Genomic DNA, 16,869 nt, shown 5'->3' on the forward strand with positions numbered 1-16,869 from the left:
GCAGTTCGGTCATTGCTGGGTATGAAGTTGCACAGATATGAATGACTTCATCTAGAGATCACTAGAGATCTCCTGCCTCTTGCCAGTTACTTTTCAATGAGTGCAAACATACAGACCACAGTTCTGAGAGCAACTCCAGTAGGCAAATACCAGAGGGATATAAACCTTTGCAAGACCACAGCTAAAAGAAAAACAACCCCAACGTATCACTTCAGCACCGTATTAGAGACACCCTTACCTACTCGAAGCTCTTGTCCAAAGACTGTTTTCTCTCCCAGTGCAGAGCAGTTCCACCTCCCGTACCGAAACTGGTACTGGCACTCATTGATTCCCATTTGTGCCCCTTCCCCAATCACAATGATGGCATCAGGGCGGCTCTGGCAGATCGCTCGCTGCCGAGGGGCCAGGCCTGGGATTTTGTTGCAGATGATATTAGCTCCTAAAGCCACCACGGATGACAAAGCTCTGAAGACAAAAAAGCAGAAAGACACATTATAACCAAATTGAGGCCATTAATTGCTTTTGCCATGTGCTGCTGTGTGGCAGGCAAGGAGCTGGGCAAAAGGGGAAGGGTTGGAAGTTGGGTTCCTATAATTACGCAGACTTTTTCCAACCTTTCTGGTCTGGTAAATGAGGTTGGAAATCTTGCAGTGATTCCTGATCTGATTTGTGCCAGAAACAACAAATAAATGGAACTTTGGCACTTTTGCTTCCAGTCCTACATGCAGACATCAGCTGATGAGATGTGGAAAGCAAGACATATTTAAAAGCAAAAATAGTGATAATTGATTGTCCATGAATCTTCGGAGCTCATGTCTGCTTTGAATGGCCTACATAGATTCAGGCTCAGCATTTTAGTCACTGCAGTCATCCATCCCTCATTTGAAATTGTTGAGCACAATTTAGAGAATGACTTCAGGCTACCAACCCTCTTGCCCGTTACTACACTCAGGGTATTGAGTGATTAATGAAAGTTCACCAGCATAACCGTACTTTTAGACCTGGCATATATCATGGAGCACATACAAGTGATCCTTAATCTGCCATCCAGACTAGAAACATTTGTAGTTCTCATTCTTCAAGTATATTTTCAGAATTCATTATAAAGTTTGCATATAACTCGCACCTGCCATATGTTTTCACTTTAGTGCATTTATTTTTCATTTTTCAGCTCACTTTTCAACATCTTTACAGGCTCATTTTTCAACATCTTTACAGGCTACATTTTAAGTGGTAATATTTTGAAAAATAAGACAACATGGGTACACATTCAGTGATGCCTCAGGTTGCATCTACCAAGTACCAGCCAGGCCCTTGCCAGGACGCTTCAACTGGCTCTGGACAAGTCAGCAGGAGCAACGAGAGCAGTATAGCTGCGTTAGCAAAACAAGCCTTGCTCAGCATGGTGTGATGGACCCTGAGCCAACTACGCAACCAAAGCCTGGAAAAGCCCCTGCCACGCTGCCCAGCTGGCTGTCCTGCTCCTCGGCTGGCAAACCGGGGTGCCAAGAGCATCGCTGCCTCTCAGCACCTGCAAGGAAGTATCTCCACAAACTCTCTCCCCTCTTTAGCTTGTCCCAGCCTAGTATTGGATCATATGGGTAATTTCATTTTCCCATCAAATGCTGTTGTTGACTGCCTCTGTAATGTAAAAATGCTTGCCCAGATCATGCTGCAGCACCTTAGGTTTAAGTGGAGTTTCACAGTAACAGAAGTCACCATATATAAATAGGTTAGTAACAGGATACAGACTAACTTCTCTATTACCTTTCTCTCCATCTTGAACACTGACTTAAGCCTTTCTTCTTAGTGTTAAAAATTTCCCACTGGAAATGCTCTGTTTGGACAATGCTGACTAAACAAAATTGAATAATTTTATGGGAATTTATCAACTTCATCGCAAAGGCAACTGCAAAATTACATAAATGTTGCGTTTCAACAAAATCAGAGTGTTTCATTTTGCCATTTCAATAAATAAAGCCAGAGCAAAAAGGGTGAAATGGAGAACTCTTCCCTGGCCAAAATGAAATACCACTTTTACTGTGGAATGGGAATTCCATGATGATTCAGTCTGCCTTTAATAGGTATTTTTGCATCTTTTCCAAAGTTAACAATCCATGAGAAATTCACCAATTGTGTTTTTTTATTTATGGCTTGAGGGGAGGGGAGGGTTAGATACAGAGACAAGGTATTGCAAACACAGAGCATGCATGCCATGTGGTACTACCTATTAAACAAAAATAAGAACAAAATGTAGTTGCAGCTCCCACCACTCACAGTGTTTGGAGCAGGAGCTCTCAGACCTGTAGCTTTAATTCATGTTCCTCTGGGTACTGAGCAGCAAAGCTGAAGCATCCATTGGAACCAGTGAGTCCTCAAGATTCATGCAGGTTTTGAGCTAAGGTTTTGTTTCTGGCCCACATCTACTTAAACAACTGAATAAAATATTTAAATTATGATGTCTTTAAATCAGGAGTTTCCAAGAGGTATGATAATCTTCAAAAAAACATTATGAGTTTGATGTAGAGATAATAAGATTCTCTGACCTTTACAATGGCACTTTATATATTAACCTACGCCTTCAAAAGTTAATGAAAATAACGGGGGAAAGTATCAATATTTAATTTTTTTAATATCAGGCACTTCTTAATATGGAAAAGTAAAAGTGTTGTCTTCTTTCATAGCTCATGGAGCTTTTATCTCTCTGACTTCAGCAACTTTCCACATAAAGTAGGATGTACATCCTGAAAATATTGCACTAAAACGCAAAGAAAAGTATTTTTCCTTTACAGCTGATGTGTTGTATTCAGAAATATGTACTCTTTGATGACTCTAAAATGCCAAGACCTTTTCCCAAATCATGTTAAGATCCAGGTCTGGCCCTTCCATGGTTTTAAAGTTATGACAAGGGAAAGAGATCTTGTACAGCGTAAGTAACTGGAAGATGCCGGGGGGGACAGGGAACTCTGCTATTACAGCTTAGTCCATGGTTCTTCTGCCCGGGGAGGCTGAAGGGAACTCAGGTCAGCCACTTGCTCTCTGTCGGGATGCACAGGCAGCAGGTCAGCTGAGGAAAGGGTGAATTTCTACAGCCGTTCTTCAGAGCAGAGCAACAGCCAGGGCTCCCTGGTGGCAGCACCTCCCCGGCTCGGCATATGCAGAGGTTCTCTGGGTGCCTCTCAGGCTGTGCCCCATCCTTACCCCATCCCCTCCCCTGGCTTTGCCCGGTTCTCTGGTACAGAGCAGGTGCCCAAGTGTCCTGCAAGACCTCCCCGTCTGGTAACCCATTTCTCTTGCATCAGGAGCTGCTTCAAACACTGACCCTTGTAGGGAAACCTAATCCTGAAGGAATCCGGGATTGGGTCCTAAGAAACAGATGTGCACAAACATTCGAAGTTTAAGTTGATGCTCGGCACGTGCACAAGACACGAAGTTCTGGTCCCCTGGCTGCCTGACGGTCATTGACTTACTGAGGCCACACGACCAACTTACTGATAAAAATTATATATAAAAATTATTTGTACGTGATTTAAAAATTTAAAAAATAAATAAATAAAAATACTGATAATAGCTATGAGCTAAGTTTCTGATATCATTTTTTCAAAAGTGCTGAGCCCCCACAGTTTCCACTATTATCTCAAGTTAAGCAGCAGAAACTTATGACTTTTGAAACAAAGGAAAGCAAGAAAGAATTGGCTACAATATCTACCCCATGTATAATTTTCAGTTTAGTTGCTTCCTCCGTACACATTGCTACTCATGTCTCATAATTAGGTTAAAGAGTGTATTCTTTGGTCTCCTATTTTTTTTGGAGCAGGCCTTGGTCAAAGTATTTTAATACAGTGGGTCAGTTTATTCATCCAGAAAATAAGTATGATCATATCTGCTTCAGAAGGTATTGTGAGGATATCGTAACTATTATGTGTTTGTAAAGTGCTTTAAGACATTCCTCATTAAAAGAATTAAACTGCAATTATTGGGGGTGGAGGGGGGTCTTAGTTTTTTTATTATTACTTCCAGGGACTTCCCCCTCTCTGGCCTGAACTTACCAGCATATTCCCTCAGACTTGTTTAACCTACTTTTAAATTGTTACTATAATTTCAGTGCCAAAAGAAGTGCTGAATCATGAAACTGAGGTTTTGGGAAACTTTATTTATATTAAAGAAATGCACCCAACAGCATTTCAAGCTTCCTCTCCGCTATTTCTTGCGGCATCCCTCAGTTTGTGCATCCGTCACACATTCAGGAGGGTTGTGCTCTGCTCCTGCCCCTTGGCAGGTTGAAGGCTACATTTTTTTTTTTTACTAGATAGAGAATGTTTCACTTTATAACTGTCAAAAGGCAGATCCCCATGCCACATTTTGGCATCTTCTCCCATTTAATCTTTCTCTGTGGTGCAAACTTCCTTGATTCTTATCACACGGAAATCCTGAGTGCAGCTTTTTGTTATGATTTCTGGCACAGTTTACAGTAATTGTAACCATCCCGCACCACGACAGCCCACGCACACTTCAGAGTTTTATGTTGGTTCATCCACATGGGTTATCCAATTAAACATCATCCACATGGGTTACCCAAGTAAACAGCATTAGTGGAATAATGTCACATTTCCTAATCAATTAACGGTAGTGGCTGGCATGTGGAGAGTCTTCACCTTTCTTCATCATTTATTCATTAATCCAAGGGAAACACCAGCACTGAAATTGAGCAATAGTTATAAACAGAGTTACATCCAAATTAAAAAAACACTGATCTGGGCTGGGATAGACCTTGCAGTTCAAACTTCCAACAAACTGAACCTGAGGAGCAATGTTTTGGAAGGCCTTGTTTCTGCCTCAGAATCCTGAAACATCAAGTTTTTCATTCTTTAAAAAAATAAGTATGACTTCGGCCATAGCAAGCAAAAGTTCATGGCAGTGGGAGACAAGTTTCAGCTTATTTTCAGAAATAATGCTTGTTTAATTATGCAAAGATAGATGACTACTGTCACAAAAAATGAAAATTCTCCCTCAAAATGTATTTCTTATTATGGTTGTGTCTTCTCTCCCAGACCTAAACAACTACAGCTTTCCTTTTCACAAAGTTATGTGGAAAAATTGAAAGATCACAACCATGAAAATTATTATATATTCCAAGCAATTCATAAAAGTAAGCGTCTTTGAAAACACTTCAGAAATTAAACAGTAAGGCCTAAAATCATGTGAGTTTTAAGAACATAAAATTTAATGCAGTATTGCTTGTCAGAAGAGATATATACTCCTCATTCATAATTTGCTTTCTTGAGTCTCTATTTTATTTTCGCAAATGTAGGCATTTGCTTAACTTGAGCACACTAGTCATTTCATTGATTTCAACTGTTATTATGTTTTGCAACTTCAGATGAATTTCACATATAGGAAGGTTGTCACTTGAACTGTAGTTTATAGAGGGTCTTAGAGTCTTTGCACAAGTGGAAAATATATAAATATAAAGTAAATCCTTATAACTGACAGTTGTACAACCACATGCACTACATGAGGAAAATTCTAATTTTGACTGTTGTTAGAAGAATCTGAATTTTGACATAATTATGAAATAGAACTGTCTACGTATAGATAAACAGCAGTAACTAACCAGTCTTCGGAGTTGTCCCCAAGCTCCTGTACAGGCACAGATGTGTACTGAGATTTCTCCAAGGAGCTTAAAATTCAGTCCCAACAAATGTATAACAAAAGAAGGTGTAAAATAGAGAGATTAAACCAACAACACATTTCATACAGACAAAGCACTTAGCCAAGTTGATTTTAACCTTTTGATTAAAAAAAAAAAAGTTGCACTAAAAAGTCTTCTCTAGCAATCCTTGCTCCCTGAGCAAATAACATTTTATTGCAGGCCAGGGTGGCTTAAGGAGCTACACCTTCTCCTCCGACACCTTCGCCCATTTGTATTCCTGGCTGCACAGCAGCACAGTGCACATTTCTCCCCAAGTCACCAAGCCAGCCTTACTGCAAGCCCTTCAAATAGGCGCCCATAGGGTCACCATGATCTCACCCCTAACCTTGCTACTCGATATTCACCTGAAGCTGCTGTTGGGCAGGGGGTTCATTTTCAGCAAGGAATGAAGGGATTTAGCTGCATGAATCCCATTAACAGCAGAGGAGCTGCACGGCTTAAACCTTGGCGCACTGTACCGAAAACTTACCCCACCGTCTCTGATAAAAATCCCCATAATGGATTCCTTGTTAGAAGGAACCACCGAGATATTTTGTGGTGAAACTGCAACTCATCTGAAACACTACACCACTACCGAATGGTTTACTTAATTAAGAATTCCTAAGTAAATATTTTGAGCGTGCATCAGTCGCAGAAATTGGCAGGAGCGTCCCGGGTTCTGAATGCCATCTGCATATGTTTAGGCTTTCAATTTTGTTTTCCACCGCTGGCTTTGGGAAATCATTGTTCGGCGCATGTGTTATTGAAATGGAAATCAAAGAGGGCTGCGTGGTACTGTCCTGCGGTGCACTCGTCTCTGCTGGAGCTCCAAGCCGAGCCTTCGGACCTGGGGGCCATGGGCAGCAACGTGTTCGCTCCCATTAAATGAAAGGCAGCGATTTCTCTGAGGAGGTCACCCAAAAAAAAGAGCCTGCTAGATTATATAGTGCAATTGCTGGCATGGTTAAGAATGAAAGTGGTGGGATAGGTAAGCTTGAGGGATGACGCACACAAGGGCAGAGCATGCCTTGGGCTAAACGCCTGCTTTAGAGAGGAGTGGGAACAAGGACCCCATCCCTGTATGCAGTTGTGATGGGGGAACATCAGCAAAGCCTTGGATTTACGCCCTCCCCTACCTGCCAGCTAGGAGGCACAGAATGGCTGCTATGAAGCCGGCAGCGAATTATTAGGAAGGAGGGGAGACACTGCCCAGCAGAGAGATGTCCCCAGGTCACAGCACCGGTGTGGCGGTGGCCTGCATGCTGCCCCTAGGACCCATGCTCACAGGCTGCACCGCAGCAGCAAGCACCGGCTCTGACAAGGGGTGTCTGCATGGGGTGTCTGCAAGGGGTGTCTGCACCGGCCTCAGGGCCTGCATGTTTTTGACTCCTTGGAGATGATGCTTTTATGCAATCCCTGCTGATGTGGCATTTACCCCACTTGTTTTCTAGTGTATACCAAAGAAATCTTACACCGAGTACCAGAAGCAGCAGTGCAGGTGTGAACATTATGAGACAAAATGCAGTTAGTAAGAGTCCATTACTCAACAGAGCACCTTCCTCTACAAGAAGGGTTTGTAGCTTGCGTTGTGTCTTTAGTTGCTGTGCAAAATCATAGGATTACCAGTGGTCCTGAGCCTGAAATGGAGGATAGCTGGGGACTGGTAGTCACTTCGGCTTCCTAACACAAGAAGCTGCAACTGAAGGCCCAGGAGCCTCATCTAAATAGCATTATGGCAGGGTAGAAGGGCTGGGAGTGGTTAGAGACAAAATTTAACTCACCAACTCACCAGCTGTCATGGGTCCCATCAGTGCTTGGTACCGGCCTTTCGCTAATTCTTACTGGTCATGCCAGAGCAAGAGACAGCAAAAGCATCTAAGATCCAGGAGTATTTCTGGCTTGATATCTCCTGAGAATTATCCTCAAAATGACAATCCAATCTGATTGTAAATTGACACATAGCTTATTTGGTGCATGGCTGGTCCACTGTAATAATTTTTGTTCATCAGTCAGTGAAGCAACACTTGATAGGTAACAGGGTATCCTGAAGACCTGTTACATCTCTAGTTCACCTGTATTCAATTTTTTTACACCAAGGGAAGACTCACAGAAAACAGAAATGTGTTACATGCCCTATATGTCCTATTGTATAGATTAAACTGACAAATTAGACATTTACATGTACATTGGACATTTACTGTCTTACAGCAGGCATTCTGAATTTGCATGGCAAACTACTATATAACAAGCTTTTTCTTTCTTGTCTCCAATCACATTATTCTAGGGGCATCTTGTTATATGGTGGAAAACATTCGCATCTTGTATATATAAAAATCAATAAAAGTAAAATAGGATGTTAAAATCTGAAGTGTGGGAAACATTGATTGCAAAGCAGTTTGGGTTTCAAGAAGCGTTTGGTTTGCTAAACCAGAGTAAACTGATAGGCCTGTGTTGGAAGCTGGAGGAAGGCAACAGCTCTCCTGGCATGCACAGGGCAATTTGTGAAAGGCTGGAATATTCCCGCTTTGGTCTTGCCAGTGATGAGGGTGGTGACACACATGGCATAACTGAACTTATCTGAGTAAGTTTAATGAAAAATGGTGTTGATATAAAATTATTTGATTCCTTTTAAAAACCCAGGACCTTATCAGATTTAGATAATAAATCTGATATTTCATACAATTTTTTTCTTATGGCTATATAAACACAGTTAACAGGACCTACCATTTCAGTTTTGCAAGCATCCACACACCTGTGTTATGCCCTGCAAAGTACCAAGCAACTTCCACCATCAGTAACAAAAATGTCCATTCCTGAATGCCGAGATACCTGCTGAGCACTTGCAGTTGGTGTTGATGTCTAGCGCTATTATTTGCCTTCCACCTCATTTCTGTTTTCCTTTGGTACTAGAAAGAGTCACGCTGATATCTAAGGAAGTTACAGAGTTGTTTGCTGAATAGTGACCCACCACAGTGGAAAGCAAAATTACCTTGCAGAATAACTGTGGTAGGATATTGCAGTTCCCCTGTGGGGGAATACAACTTTGAAATACCAAAATGGCTGGAAGAGATAAGCTGCAGATTTTCTGTGTCTATGCAAAAACAATTCAATATTATGGAGAAATAAAAATTTCACACTTCAAGATGTAAAATCCATGGTTTTGTTATGTTTTTCATACGGCAAATAAGAATGAATAAACTCTCTCCATCGCACATGACATATGCATAGATATGGGCATTTTCCAAACTTTATCAATTCCAAGCTTTAATTTAGGATAACTGGAGTGCATATTTTGGCTTTGTACAAAGTTCAGCAGTCTGCTCTCTCCTGTGAAAAGGTTAAAAGGGGAAGAGAAAGATTAAGTCCTTCAGGCAAATTCTAAGACTTGGCAAGACCACACCCTGCTTAATTTGTGAGATCTGATGAAAACATGTCACAGTCATGGTATGGCTCTGAAACCATGGTAAGACAGTTCTCATGCACAGAAGCATATATTCCTTGGTTGGCTTGCTCTAAAATGTCATTCGGTTAATAGCAGGTATGCATTGTGGGTTCAAAATCTTAAAGATGGACTGTTGGTAGAATCTATTTTAAAATATATGCTTTGTTATATTTTCCATTTAACATTTAGGTGTTCGATATATCTTAATTTTTTGGCTTTGCATGCACAGGGCTTCCATGGATATGATACAAAAATTGAAAGAAGAAAGCATGTAAGAGTGGGTCTACAGGAAAGGAAGATACCTGCTTCCCAAAAGGAAATCATCTGGCTTTACTGCTGTGGTGGTTCAGGTAGGAACTAATTTTTGTTAGCCAAGATCTGAGCGGTCAAGGAGAATAAATTCTGAAAATCTACTAATGAGCCATTATGTTGGAAAATGTAGTCTTTTGTGTTAATTTTAAGACTACACTGCAGTGGCTGTTAATCATGAGGATGAAAGCATGTACGTGGCTTTAAGCTACACCTGAAAAGCCATACAAAGTAGTCTCAGAGGTCCTTTTGAGTGAGGAAGGTGGAGAGGCCATATTGACCCCATACACAATGTGCAATTTGGACTAAATGACCACTGGAGGTTGCTATTTGTGCACAGATATATGACCACAAATCAAGCTGTCTGACTGGTCTTGAATTAGCAAGAGAAAAAATTAAGTTCACTTTGTGAGCAACATTGAATTTTTATACACTGAATATACCAATATAGTCTGAGTCATGATTTATTTCTTCTTTTCCTTTCCTCACCACTATTTTCATGGTGGTAAATCTTTGCTAAGGCCATAAGATATCAGAATATGAAATTAAATAACATCCACAAACAAAATTAAAACCAAAAACCCATAGGCTTGATGCTGTCAGGTTTACTTACTGGCCTGTTTATACATCTGGAATGGGTGCATTGGTCAAACCCATTTGCTGTTCCCATCTGCTCTAATTGTCCCATTTAAGGCAAGACCGTTGTCTGCCAACACAGAGGATGAAGAGCATAAGGTCTTCTCTTGAATTTTCTCTACAATTGATGAAGCTTTGGGATGACACACTATCAGGGGAAGGGCAGCCTCTCCTGCGCAGGTGTGCAGGAGGTAAGGAAGCGAGTGTGAGGACTGGACGCATCCTTGACAGCACCCAAGTGTACCAGCCAGATCTTTGGCTCCTTGACATACTCCCAATTTCATTGCAGAGCCTTGAGCCCTGGACTTTTTCCTCCTCTCCTCAATGGCCCACTTTTACCTTTCCCTCAAATTACACTAGTCGGTGTACACTCATGTATAGTGAACACACTGGCATTGTTTCCAAGATGTGGGAAAAACTGGGAAAGAAACACAAAGTCCCAGAAGCAGAAACCATTGACCTCTCCAGGTTTGGCATGAAGGCAGGTACTCTTTGCCCTTTTTCAGAGCAACTAATTGCACCACAGTTTCTCCTGGGTGATCTTCTTTTGGAATCAAGATATTTTGTCTCTTCTAATATTTTTCTATTGATTTAGAGGCCCCACACCCATTCTATGGTTAGTACTGTCATGTTGCTGCCAGTAAGCAAAATGCCATGTGACATTACTCAGTGGCAGGTCAGCACAACCAGAAAGAGAATCCACAGAAAATTACACAGGCACAAGCTAATGGAAGCAGCAAAGTGGCGTCTGTTCAATTTTAGGCAACATGGCAGACACAGCCTCCCTCCTGTCCTTGGTGTTGGAGATGCAGAGTAGTTGCACAGCCAACCCGCCTCTCAGACCAGGGTATTTCTGCACCATCACCCTGCCATGAGCTCAGCCTCATGCAGATATATCCAGACTAGCTTTAGGTGACCTGTCAGAAGTTGCAGTGTAACCACCATAGACCTGAGATCAGCACGGGCTGATTGCCTGGGTACTTGTCCTGCTCCCGGGACAGGTCTGGCAACCAGGAGGTTGCACTATGGCTAGACAGGTGGCTTTAAATGAGCTCCCCTTCAACCTGCACAGCTCAGATAAGATCTTGCAAAGCCTTGATTTAAAGAAGGAAAATGCTGTTAGGACCAGCATATTAAATACAAGAGATCTATCACAGATTTCAATATGCTAGATGCATGGTTGACACCCTTCATGCTTTCCTGGTCATGTAGTCCTGTTTGCTTCAGCGGGAAATTTGCTATTAAGCTGCAAGTCAGCCTAAGTAAATGTATCAGAATACATCCATGCATAAAGACTTCATAGTAAACGCCAAATCCCAAAATGAATTGAAGAGGTAGAAGCTTTGCACTAAGGTGGATACCTAAGAAATACCGAGTGCAGAAACACTGCATTCAGTAGGTTTTTTATACTTTTAATAAATATTTGTCTAAAAACAAAAGAAAAAAAATTGCAGCGTATTTTTGAACAAATACCAAACTGAATTCCCCTTGTAAAAATGTTGTTTTAATAGCTTATTAGTGCATTAATTAATCTTGCCTTTTCCATTCAGAGTCTGTTTGGTGACCTTCATTTCCCAGTGACAAAATTATTTGCAGACTTTCTGCACCATCATAGCTAGCTGTAAAGGAAACTGCTTGCCGTTTTTATGGAGCAGGCCTGCATTCCTTGCACCCAGCAAAACTCCCACTGGCTCTTGATAATCATGCAAAGAGAAATTCTGATCCATCGGATAGATAATTTGTGCTTAACTTCCTTACATGAATTATCCCATTGAAGTTGCAAGACAGTTTGTGTACGTGAGGTTATTCACGTTAGTAAGAGAATGAAAGAGCGTTTGGTTGTGAGTACACTACAAGACTCATCAGATCTTCAGATCTGTTCCCAGAGGTTGGACATTACTATAAAATGGCTGCAGTCTGAGAAAGTCTTGAGGGTAAAAAAAAAGGGGGAAGCCCCCAGAAACTGTAGAAAATAAAAAATACGTTTCCTATGCAGATTTCCAAACATTCAAAACGTTATTGTATTCAGCATGTGGGCTTTCTGCGAACAGAAACACTGTGTTTTATAATCTGAACTGTCAACACTGGTGCAAAACAATGTAACACCCAACAGGGCTATCCATGAATTTCTAAGGTTTCTTTCAGCTGCTTATTTCAAAATTTTAATTTTGAGTGATGTAAGAGCCGTGGTAAACCACACAGTAACTTTTCTAGTTCCCTGGCTTGTTGAGCTTATTCCAGGTGTTCAGAAGGATTAGCAAAAGCCATTTTGAGTTGTTTTTCCAGAGGGAGTTTCTAAATCTGGTAAGCAGCCATAAAAATCGTGCATCTGTGTTATTATCCCAGTGGCCCGTGTTGGGTGTGTCCCTGGCTTTTTGCAAATCGCTATGAGCTTGTGAAAGCAGCTGGATGAAATACTTCTCCTCCTAAAATCTTCTCTCAAAAGATCACACACACACTGACAATCATACATATGCAAGCATTTACCTGCATTTTTGTTATGGTGTATATTGACCCCCACTAAGCTTCTTCCTGCCTTCAAACTGAAGGTGCTGTTGGCTATGGGCATCTTGCATGCCTTCTTCCTCCAGTTCTCTTTCTAAATCTAATAATTCAAAGGAGTCCCTTTATGGCCATGTAATCCAAAGAGTGAACATATTTAAAGGGGTAAGTGATAATAAACGTTTGGGATTCACAGCTGAGCCAGCAGAGGTGGTACTAAAACAGCTACATAAAAATGAAGCATATGAAATCTATAGGGTATATAGGCAGATGGTGTGGCACACGCAGTGTCAGTCAGCGAGCACCCAGAGCAGGTTAAGCATGGCTTAACAGCTACATCTGAGCCACACTCTAGTCTTCATCTTCTGCCAGCCTCACACTCTTAGATCAAGCTTCCTTCAGTGCTAACACTTACTCTGTTTTGTTCCCAATTCTGTCACTCTTTTGCCACTGATTTTTTTTAACCATTTTACAGTTAAAAAGTGCAATAAAAATTGATAGAGATGTGTAACCTTTCTGTCTGCATTACATTTAACCATTCTAGAGAAGAAAAAAAACTAACAATAACATCATAAACTATAATTAAGTCTCGAAACTATTGAATTTTCCTAAAATCCTATGAATTAAATATCATTAAGCCCTGTGGCACTTACCCACTACTCTGGAGGTGAGGTTAGTTAAAAAGGGTTGTGATTATAGCCAAGGATAGTCACAGACATGCTCTAAGATGTGAAATCTGCAACCTGCATTCTTAGTTTCTCCCAGTGGGTACCCAGATGACGTGACATGCCTTTGTATATGGTGTTAAGCCAACCCTGGCAAAACAAAGCGCACACTTATCTTTAAGCGTACCAGCAGAACGCGTGCATCAAAGGCTCTATAAGCACATGCCAAAGCACTCTGTTGGACTGGCATATGTACGCACAGCAGTGTGCAGAGCTGGCCACTGCATGCTTACATTGAAAGGCTTCTGTTAGGATATTACAAGACCACAAACGCTGGAGACTGAATGAGCTGCATTCCCCGGAGAGGGTCTTGTGAGAAAGCAATGTGGTAATCACTTTTGTCTGAATGGTGATGGGAAGGCACAGTATTAACAACAGAAGGGAGTAAATAGGACAGAAAGTGACCTTAAGGAGACAGTAGTCCATCCACCTTCCCTGAGGCAGGATCAGCTACACTCTTCTCACACCTGACAGATACTTAGTACTATTTATAAAAACACTCTAACTTAATTTTCCCTAAATTTCAACAATTAAAGCTCAGTGCTGCTTCTCTGATGCCCCATGGAAACAGAATATTTTGTCCCCAAAGGTCTTGCACCATCTTTTACAGTTTTTATAAATCTTCTGCAGAGCAAAACAGTCCTCATTCAACTTTTCCTCTCAGACATGAGACCTCCGATCATTTCTATCGCTCTCTTCAATGTTCCCTCCCAGTGGTCCATGTTTTCCTGCACAAGAAGCTGCTAAACTGAATACGACTGGCACTGAAGGAAATACACTCCCCTTTCCTCCTCACAGGGATACAATGGTGAGATAACCGGTTTTGCCACTCCACACATTTAGTGCCATTCTGGATGCTGCCTGCTACCCACTGATCCTGGGCTTAGCTCTAATTCGGGCGATACCCCAGTGCAGCTGTGATCAGTGAGTATCTTCTATATCATGCTCTTACCCTTCCTTGTTCACCAACATTATGTCCCAAACCAAACCCCAAAGTGTCCCTCCTTCCTTCATACTACAGTCTGAAAAGGCACATAGCAGAAAAGGCAGGAGTGCTGCTCCTCTCGGGTTTGGTCCAGCGGAGAGCTGCCCTATACGAGGGGGATGACCGACACCACTGACTTAATTAAGGACCAGAGACCTCAGGCTATCTGCAATACTGAGAGTCCCTGACTGCCCATGTTAGATTAACCACCACACTCTGGGATAGCCGTCGGTGAGGGGGAATGAGCTGATTTGAGAAATCATTGCTATCATATTGAGAGTGAAACTTAATATATCGAGTGTATCAAAACCAATACTGGCTCAGCACTGAGGTCTTCCTTTGTATCCTTCGTAGCAGTATAGGAGGAAAACGAAGCAAAACACTGCCAAATCTGAAAATAGGTACACATGGAGGGAGGAGAGAAACAGAGTTGAGACCTGAAGTAAAGTGACTATTTAGTCCTCGTTTTACAGTGAGTTTCCATTGCTTCTGACTTCTTCAGTTCCTGCAGGGACGCGGTGTTAAGGCTATCTTGCAGCTGTGTCAAATGGGCCCTGAAAAAATATTTTGACTCCTTGAACTTTTGTCTCAGCCCCTCATTAGTGGAACAGTAGCAGTTGTGCAATTAGCATCCAGTTATCAGCACTCCTTTGATTTGCAAATAAGGGGAGTTGCAGCATCTGATGTTGAAAACTACTGTGGGGCAGATGGAGGGGAAGTACGGTAAAAAGCATAGAAACACAATTTGCTTGTTGTAGATTATGCTTGATATTTACATTAAAGCTTTGAGTGTCTGAGACGGTAAACTCTGCAAGTAAAAATATCCTCACTAAATACTTAAAATACAAAAAGGTTGTGGTTTTAAAACACCTATTTTAAGAGTCTTAGAAATATTGCATATGTTGGCTCCCACCGATACACAGTCTGAATAAATCTAAACCAAGTTTTGGTGCAGTGTTGAGTAGAATTACAGCAGAGGAAACTAGTTTCCCAGTAAGTGATAGCCAAAGTAGGCTTGACACGTTTTGGTTTCATTGCACTTCTGAGAATCGGAACAACTGCGCAGCAGAATTTCTCTAATCAGACATCTGTGAACTGGTTAAGAGAAATGAGGTGGCATCACTTCCAGCCTTACTGGGTCATTCTCTCATGTCTCACAACAAAGTCAAAGAAGTTTTTGTTGTAAGGAACAACATGTGTTGGTGAAAAAGTGTCTTTCAGTTGCAGGCTGAAATGCAGTCTCTCTTTGTTTAATTTCTAGGCCAGTCTGTATGCTCAAGGGGCCCTAGGAGTTAACATTAAGAGTCCAAATAATTAGATGCTTCTGAATTTGCTATAAATCGTGGATTTTCTATAGAATGTGGTATAAAACTTTCTATCCAATACCACTTGAAATAAACAGCTCGGAAATTAAGCCAGCGTTTACATTTTTTTATTCAACCTCTGAGCATTTCATCCTAGTAAAAATCGAAGTGCCTTATTTTATTGGATTACCATTGCATTATTCCATCAAAGTGAATCCTTAAACTCCAGTTTCTCTAGCTTACACACAAAGGACTTGTACCTTATCCTTGAGCTTTCCTAGCTTAGCCTATAGGGTCCCAGATGAAAGTTTACTGTCATGGCAAAACAAACATGTAGCACGAGAAAGACATCACTGTAATACAAAATTGTGTGGAAGCTGAAAGCCCAAAGTAATTTTGAGAGCTGGGTTTTGGTTTCTTTGGATCTTTAATCCCCAGAATGGCTCAATTTTTTTGTCCAAATTGTTCACCCAGGTCTAATGACCATTGAACAGTCTAGCAGGCACTACACATGAGATAGGATTAGGAGGTCATGGGTTCAGTCCATAAGTAGGACCACTCACCCCTGTCACAAATCTACTCAGTTGACAGACAATTCTTTGTGATGAGTTGGCCACCCATTTGGAGGGTCAACAGAAATCTCGCTTATTTTGAAAATTTGACCATGAGACACAAGCTGCCTTTCTGTGTGGGGAAGCCCACCCCACAGAAGCCCAGAAAAAAAAAATCACAGTTCATGCTGTTCAAAATCCATCCTCCCAAGGCTCTTCCTGTGGTGGCTAGTGTTTCCCAAGCTGAATGCTTTTATTCTGACTTCTGTTGTGTCCTAAAAAATACTTACAGAACGCTGTTATTACTTTATTTTAAAGGAAAAACTAGTTGCAGTGGGTGAACACCATATGTATTTGTTCAGTAACTTTAATAAAGAGAATGTTTTGAATGCTTTCACAAAAAAGGTATTATAAAATAATACCTTAATGCCATGTCGTAAGGTATACTTTAGACCTCTCTTAAGCATCTTGTTTGTTATGCTTCAAAACTGTCACCCAGAAAGAAAAAAAAAATCCACAGCATTCTTTCTGTCTTACAGAAGTACAAGAGTAAGAAAATCGCCCCTTTGGGATTTTTTGTTTAGTGTTTGGAAAACTATAGCTTCATGAAGGGTCTGATAACTAACCCACATGGTGCATGATCCTGATAATACCATCCAAACATCACAGACCAACTCCCAAAAGCTAACAAGAATCAGCGTCTTTGTTGTAGAACAAAACAAT

At 41.3% G+C, this 16,869-nt stretch overlaps 1 protein-coding gene across 3 annotated transcripts in view; it reads right to left on the reverse strand.

The window, feature by feature from the left end:
• WNT7B (Wnt family member 7B) overlaps positions 1–16,869 on the reverse strand; it is a 96,785-nt gene that overhangs the window by 39,625 nt on the left and 40,291 nt on the right. For 2 of the 3 annotated variants that reach the window (XM_072876375.1, XM_072876366.1), the window contains one exon: positions 239–465. In XM_072876375.1, coding sequence (XP_072732476.1) covers positions 239–465 — 227 coding nt within the window. Of the gene's footprint in view, positions 1–238; positions 466–1,126; positions 1,192–16,869 lie in introns of those variants that run through there. The other variant, XM_072876382.1, reaches the window with a different exon arrangement.

Source organism: Ciconia boyciana, chromosome 1 (genome assembly GCF_034638445.1).
Source record: "Ciconia boyciana chromosome 1, ASM3463844v1, whole genome shotgun sequence".
Lineage (NCBI taxonomy): Eukaryota > Metazoa > Chordata > Aves > Ciconiiformes > Ciconiidae > Ciconia > Ciconia boyciana.